Below are 8,000 nucleotides of genomic sequence, written 5' to 3'. Positions count from 1 at the left end.
CTCCATCTTGGCTTTGGAGATCTTCTCGTAGATCTTCGCATTCCATTTTTTCGATCGCTGCTCTGAAAGCACGGACTCATCGCCCCACACAGCAATCAGATCCAAGACTTCCCAATCAGTCCATGCTGGGGCCCTCTTTCTATTCAGCAATTGCATGGTCACCTCTGCTGGAGAGCTATGCATCGTTGCCAGTGCTGCTGAGCTCGCCACAATGTCCAAACAGGAAATGAGATTCAAACTGGCCAGACAGGAAAAGGAATTCAAATTTTCCCGGGGCTTTTTCTGTGTGGCTGGTCAGAGCATCCGAGCTCAGACGGCTGTCCAGAGCGTCAACAGAGTGGTGCACTGTGGGATAGCTCCTGGAGCTATTACCATCGAATTCCATCCACACCTACCCTAATTCGACATGGCCATGTCGAATTTAGCGCTATTCCCCTCGTCGGGGAGGAGTACAGAAATCGAATTAAAGAGACCTCTATGTCGAACTAAATAGCTTCGTTGTGTGGACGAGTGCAGGGTTAATTTGATTTAACACTGCTAAATTCAACATAACCTCCTAGTGTAGACCAGGCCTCAGGCATGCAGGAGTGAAATCAGGAAGGCCAAATCACACTTGGAGTTGCAGCTAGCAAGAGATGTTAAGAGTAACAATAAAGGTTTCTTCAGGTACGTTAGCAACAAGAAGAAAGTCAAGGAAAGTGTGGGCCCCTTACTGAATGAGGGAGGCAACCTAGTGACAGAGGATGTGGAAAAAGCTAATGTACTCAGTGCTTTTTTTGCCTCTGTCTTCATGAAGAAGGTCAGCTCCCAGACTACTGCACTGTGCAGCACTGCATGGGGCGAGGTGACCAGCCCTCTGTGGAGAAAGAAGTGGTTCGGGACTATTTAGAAAAGCTGGACGAGCACAAGTCCATGGGCCCAGATGTGTTGCATCCGAGGGTGCTAAAGGACAGGGCTGGCTCTAGGTTTTTTGCCGCCCCAAGCAGCGAAGTGGGGCGGGGGTGGGTATTGTAGTTTTACGAATGCTTGATAAAGATCTTGTAGGTGTTTGTCTCTGTCTGAGGGGTTGGAGCAAATTCGGTTGTATCTTAGGGCTTGGCTGTAGACAATGGATTGTGTGATGTGTCTTGGATGGAAGCTGGAGGCATGTAGGTACATATAGCGGTCAGTAGGTTTCTGGTATAGGGTGGTGTTTATGTGACCATCACTTATTTGCCCTGTAGTGTCCAAGAAGTGGATGTCTTGTGTGGACTAGTCCAGGCTGAGGTTGATGGTGGGGTGGAAATTGTTGAAGTCCAGGTGGAATTCTTCAAGGACCTCCTTTCTGTGGGTCCATATGATGAAGATGTCATCAATGTAGCTGAAGTAGAGGAGGGGCACTAGGGGACGAGAGCTGAGGAAGCGTTGTTCTAAGTGAGCCATAAAAATGTTGGCATACTGTGGGGCCATGCGGGTACCCATAGCAGTGCCACTGACTTGAAGGTATAAGTTGTCCCCAAATCTGAAGTGGTTGTGGGTGAGGACAAAGATCTTTATCAAGCATTCGTAAAACTACAATACCCACCTGGGGAAGTGAGGAAACAGATTGAAAGAGCAAGATGGGTACCCAGAAATCACCTACTACAGGACAGGCCCAACAAGGAAAATAACAGAACACCACTGGCCATCCCCTACAGCCCCCAGCTAAAACCTCTCCAGTGCATTATCAATGATCTACAACCTATCCTGGAAAACGATCCCTCACTCTCGCAGACCTTGGGAGGCAGGCCAGTCCTCGCTTACAGACCACCCCCCCAACCTGAAGCAAATACTCACCAGCAACTACACACCACACCACAGAAACACCAACCCAGGAACCAATCCCTGTAGCAAACCTCGTTGCCTACTCTGTCCCCATATCTACTCTGGCGACACCATCAGAGGACCCAACCACATCAGCCACACCATCAAGGGCTCATTCACCTGCACATTCACTAATGTTATATATGCCATCATGTGCCAGCAATGCCACTCTGCCATGTACATTGGCCAAACCGGACAGTCCCTCCGCAAAAGAATAAATGGACACAAATCGGACATCAGGAATGGTAACATACATAAGCCAGTAAGTGAATACTTCAATCTCCCTGGTCATTCTATTACAGATTTAAAAGTCACTATCATTGAACAAAAAAACTTCAGAAACAGACTTCAAAGAGAAACAGCAGAACTAAAATTCATTTGCAAATTTTACATCATTAATCTGGGCTTGAATAGGGACTGGGAGTGGCTGGCTCATTACAGAAGCAGCTTTTCCTCTCCTGGAATTGACACCTCCTCATCCATTATTGGGAGTGGACTACATCCACCCTGATTGAATTGGCCCTGTCAACACTGGTTCTCCACTTGCGAAGTAACTCCCTGCTCTCCATGTGTCAGTATATAATGCCTGCATCTGTAACTTTCACTCTATGCATCCGAAGAAGTGAGGTTTTTACCCACGAAAGCTTATGCCCAAATAAATCTGTTAGTCTTTAAGGTGCCACCAGACTCCTTGTTGTTTTTGTAGATACGGACTAACACGGCTACCCCCTGATACTTGACACCATATATGGTATAATACTGCTTAAATACTGATGCCCGGAATTGTTTTTTCTTGGTTATAGGATCATAGAGTCATAAAAATGTAGGGCTGAAAATGACCTCAAGAAGTCATCAAGTCTAGCCCCCTGCACTGAGTTGGACCAAGTAAACCTAGACCATCCCTGACAAAAGTTTGTCCAACCTGTTCTTAAAAACCTCCAATGATGGGGAGTTCACAGTCTTCCTTGGAAGCCTATTCCAGTGCTTAACTACCCTTAGGCCTGGTCTACACTACAACTTTAATTCGGATTTAGCAGCGTTAAATCGAATTAACCCTGCACCCGTCCACACAACCAAGCCATTTAATTTGAAATAAAGGGCTCTTTAAATCGATTTCTGTGCTCCACCCCGACGAGCGGAGTAGCGCCAAAATCAATTTTATCATTTCAAATTACAGTTAGTGTGGCCGCAATTCGATGGTATTGGCCTCCGGGAGCTATCCCACAGTGCACCATTGTGACCACTCTGGACAGCAATCTAAACTCGGATGCACTGGCCAGGTAGACAGGAAAAGCCCTGCGAACATTTGAATTTCATTTCCTGTTTGCCCAGTGTGGAGAGCACAGGTGACCACAGATAGCTCATCAGCACAGGTAACCATGCAGGCCGATAATCGAAAAAGAGCACCAGCATGGACCGTACTGGATCTGATCGCTATATGGGGAGAGGATTCAGTGCTAGCAGAACTTCGTTCAAAAAGACGAAATGCAAAAACTTTTGAAAAAATCTCCAAGGGCATGATGGAGAGAGGCCACAATAGGGACTCAGATCAGTGCTGCGTGAAAGTCAAGGAGCTCAGACAAGCCTATCAAAAAACAAAGGAGGCAAACGGTCGCTCCGGGTCAGAGCCGCGGACATGCCACTTCTACGACGAGCTGCATGCAGTTCTAGGGGGGGCCGCCACCACTACCCCACCTCTGACCATGGATTCCGAGGGGGGGATCATCTCATCAGCTACACCTGAGGATTCTGCGGACGGGGAAGAGGAGGAGGAGAAGGACGAGCTTGCAGAGAGCACCGAGCACTCCGTTCTTCCCAACAGCCAGGATCTTTTTCTCAGCCTGACTGAAGTACCCTCCCAACCTAGTATCCAAGACCACGACCCCATGGAAGGGACCTCAGGTGAGTTTACCTTTTAAAATATAAAACTTGTTTTAAAAGCAAGGGTTTTTAACGATTACTTTGCCCTGAGGACTTGGGATGCATTTGCAGCCAGTACAGCTACTGGAAAATTCTGTTAACGTGTCTGGGGATGGAGTGGAAATCCTCCAGGGACATCTCCATGAAGCTGGGGGGGGGTGGGGGGGTGGCGGGGGGAAATTGGCCCAGAGCTTTTCAAGTTTGGCTAGCAGGGATCTTCCCTGATACCAGCCACGTGGTGGGGGGAGGGGTAAAGCGATCATCCCAGAGAATTCATGGCGGGGTGGGGGGTGTTTGGTTCCTGCATGGATCTTCCCTGATACCAGCCACGTGGTGGGGGGAGGGATAAAGAGATCATCCAGAGAATTGGATGGGGGCAGGGGGTTAGTTTGTTTTCTGCTGCTGAATGTTAACAGGAAAACCGCAGCACTCAACGGGCTTTGCTTGGTATGTGGGAAAGGAGGGCGCAGAAGCCGAAAGACAATGGCTTACCATGGCCGCATGCAAGCCGAATTCTGTTGCCCAGACCTGCGTCTGTGATCTCTAGCAGCAAAGCCACAGGCACTCAATATTAAGAGGCAAAATGCGACCTTGCACAGAAATCACATGTGCTATGTAATGTGAATAGTGTTGTTCACCGTGAAAGAGTATAAGCATTGTTCTGCAAAATGTATCTTTTAAAAAAATTCTCTCCTTTTTTCCCTCCCTCCAGCAGCTGCAAATTCTTCAAGCCTCCCTCCTCCGTCCCGAAGGCTATCACAGATAAGGCATCGGAAAAAGAAGACGCGAGACGAGATGTTCGCAGAAATCATGGAATCCATCCGCAGTGACAGAGCTCATCTGAATGAGTGGAAGGACACCGTTTCAAAGTATAGGAAAGAAGACAGTGAACGTGAGGACAGGAGGGACCAACGTGAGGAGAGGAGAGACGCTCGAGATGAGAGGTGGTGGCAGGAAGATCAGAGGAGGCAGGATGCAACACTGGGGCTGCTGCGTGAGCAAACAGACATGCTCTGGCGTCTGGTGGAGCTTCAGGAACGGCAGCAGGATAACAGAGTGCCACTACAGCCCCTGTATGACCCCCCTCCCCCCTCACCATGTTCCATAGCTTCCTCACCCAGACGTGTAAGAACGCGGGGGGGGGAGGCTCCGTACACCTTCCCATTCCACCCCAGTGGACAGCCCAAGAAAAAGGCTGTCATTTTTTTAACCTTTTTTTAGTGCCTTTTCCTTCCCCCCGATCCTCCTCCCAAACCCCACCCAGGTTCCCTCTCTCTTTTTATAATGTATTAATAAAGAATAAATGATTTTTAAACGATAGTGACTTTATTTGGTTTTAAAGCAAGCTGGGGGAAGGGGGAGGGTGGGTTCCTTACAGAGAATGAGTCAATAAAGGGGGCGGGTTTTCATGAAGGAGAAACAAACAGATATTTCACACTGTAGCCTGGCCAGTCATGAAACTGGTTTTCAAAGCTTCTCTGATGCACAGAGCTTCCTGGTGTGCTCTTCTAATCGCCCTGGTGTCTGGCTGCACGTAATCAGCAGCCAGGCGATTTGCCTCAGCCTCCCACCCCGCCATAAAGGTCTCGCCCTTACTTTCACAGAGACTGTGGAGCACACAGCAAGCAGAAATAACAATGGGGAGATTGATTTGGCTGAGGTCTGAGCGAGTCAGTAACGATGGCCAGCGACCTTTCAAACGGCCAAATGCACATTCTACCACCATTCTGCACTTGCTCAGCCTGTAGTTGAACAGCTCCTGACTCCTGTCCAGGCTGCCTGTGTATGGCTTCATGAGCCATGGTATTAAGGGGTAGGCTGGGTCGCCAAGAATAACTATTGGCATTTCAACATCCCCAACGGTTATTTTCTGGTCCGGAAAGTAAGTCCCTTGCTGCAGCCCTTTAAACAGAGTAGTGTTCCTGAAGACGCGAGCGTCATGAACCCTACCCGGCCAGCCCACATTGATGTTGGTGAAACGTCCCTTGTGATCCACAAGTGCTTGCAGCACCATTGAAAAGTACCCCTTGCGGTTTATGTACTGGGTACCCTAGTGGTACCCTAGTGGTCCGGTGACAAGATAGGGATATGGGTTCCATCTATTGCCCCACCACAGTTAGGGAATCCCATTGCAGCAAAGCCATCCACTATGGCCTGCACATTTCCCAGAGTCACTACCTTTCGTAGCAGCACCTGAGTGATTGCTTTGGCTACTTGCATCACAGCAGCCCCCACAGTAGATTTGCCCACTCCAAATTGATTCCCGAGTGACCGGTAGCTGTCTGGCGTTGCAAGCTTCCACAGGGCTATCGCCACTCGCTTCTCAACTGTGAGGGCTGCTCTCATCTTGGTATTCTGGCGCGTCAGGTCAGGGGACAGCAAGTCATAAAGTTCCATGACAGTGCCCTTACGCATGCGAAAGTTCCGCAGCCACTGGGAATCATCCCACACCTGCAACACTATGCGGTCCCACCAGTCTGTGCTTGTTTCCCTTGCCCAGAATTGGCGTTCCATGGATAGAACCTGCCCCATTAACAACATGATCTCCAAAGCACCGGGGCCCGCGGTTTGAAGAATTCTGTGTCCGTGTCCATGTCCATGTTCTCATCACGCTTGTCGCTGCGCTGCCACCGCCGCTGCCTCCTCGCCTCATTTTTCTGGTCCTGGCTCAGCATAAACCCCACAAGAACGCGCGAGGTGTTTTCAATGTTCATGACTGCTGTCTTGAGCTGAGCGGGCTCCATGCTTACCGTGGTATGGAGTCTGCAGTGTTCACCCAGGAAAAAAGGCACGAAATGGTTGTCTGCTGTCCGTTGCTTTCATGCAGGGAGGGAGGGAGGGGTGAGGCTGTACCCAGAACCACCTGCGACAATGTTTTTTGTCCCATCAGGCACTGGGATCTCAACCCAGAATTCCAATGGGCGCGGGAGACTGCGGGAACTATGGGATAGCTATGGGATAGCTACCCACAGTGCAACGCTCCAGAAATCGACGCTAGCCCCAGAACATGGACGCACACCGCTGAATTAATGTGCTTAGTGTGGCCGCATACATTCGACTTTATACAATCTGTTTCCCAAATTCGAATTATATAAATTCGGATTAATCCCGTAGTGTAGACATACCCTTATAGTTAGAAAGCTTTCCTAATATCTAATCTAAATCTCCCTTGCTGCAGATTTAGCCCATTACTACTTGTCCTGCCTTTGGTGGACATGGTTATGCTTCTACCTAAGGACTGTTCAACCTCTGTGAATACAAGAATCAAAACCCAAGTAACTGCTTCTGATCACCAACTCCTTCCCCTCCAACCCATTGACTTTATCGTGGTCGGTAGCTTTAGCACAGCTTTCTTTCTCTTCTCTTTAGCTCATTCCAAATGAAACTGTTCAATGGCAGGTGCATAATTGATGCTTCCTTTTATTAGTACATTGAGGCTGAAATATATTTCTGTTAAAAATCTGAAGAATGACATTCACAGAGTGTTAAATGATTGACACTCCAAATGGAACTCAGCACAGCAATTATTTGCCTATGCTAAGATTTATCGCTTTCTTTTGTAGTAATGCTGTCAATTGTGTACCTCACACCCATGGAAAATCTTATTTCCTGAAGGAAGCATTTTAGTAGCCTGTAACTTCTTGTGAAAAGATGCAATCCTGTATAGGAAGCAGATGAAATATAGGTAGATTAGAATAAGCAGATGTGGAAATATTAAACCATTTCTCAAGTGCCTCCTGTTTTACGTGCACAGCGTTACAGAAGTATTAAGTTCTTGTTTTGGTTCACTTAAATGTTCGGGTAAGTGGACACTTAAAACACTGCAGCTGTGCTGATGCAGTGCTTAAGTGAAGAAACTCCTATGCCAACAGGAGAGCTCCTCCCATCAGCTTAGTTAATCCACCTCCCCAAGACGTGATAGCTGTGTTGATGGGAGAAGCTCTCCCGTTGACATGACGCTGTCTACACAGGGGATTAGGTCGATGTAAGTGCATTGCTCAGTGTGGATTTTTCACACCCCTGAGCAACATAGTTACACCAATATAGGTCTGTAGTGTAGACCCGACCTTTATTTCCAGAAAGTAATATTGTACTATGGCTAACACATTTTCCCTTTCATCTGGATGTTGTCTTGGAGACCACCCTGGCAACAATCAGAGTCTTAGAGGCAATCCAAAGAAACTCCCCGCTTGTCTGCTGAGGAGCAAGCCAAATTCCAGATGGACAACACTCTGGGT

General features: G+C 48.1%; 1 protein-coding gene across 1 annotated transcript; it reads left to right on the top strand.

The window, feature by feature from the left end:
- Nucleotides 1–64: 64 nt before the first annotated feature.
- Nucleotides 65–5,380, top strand: LOC135980302 (uncharacterized). Its single transcript, XM_065580334.1, has 2 exons — nt 65–3,744; nt 4,475–5,380. The coding sequence occupies exons 1-2, from the start codon at nt 3,222–3,224 to the stop codon at nt 4,981–4,983; spliced, it is 1,032 nt and encodes a 343-aa protein (XP_065436406.1). The 5' UTR covers nt 65–3,221; the 3' UTR covers nt 4,984–5,380.
- The last annotated feature ends 2,620 nt before the right edge of the window (nt 5,381–8,000 follow it).

This window comes from Chrysemys picta, unplaced genomic scaffold, assembly GCF_011386835.1.
Source record: "Chrysemys picta bellii isolate R12L10 unplaced genomic scaffold, ASM1138683v2 scaf2579, whole genome shotgun sequence".
NCBI lineage: Eukaryota > Metazoa > Chordata > Testudines > Emydidae > Chrysemys > Chrysemys picta.
Note: the sequence above shows the minus strand (reverse complement) of the source record. Positions and strands in the feature narration are given on the sequence as shown.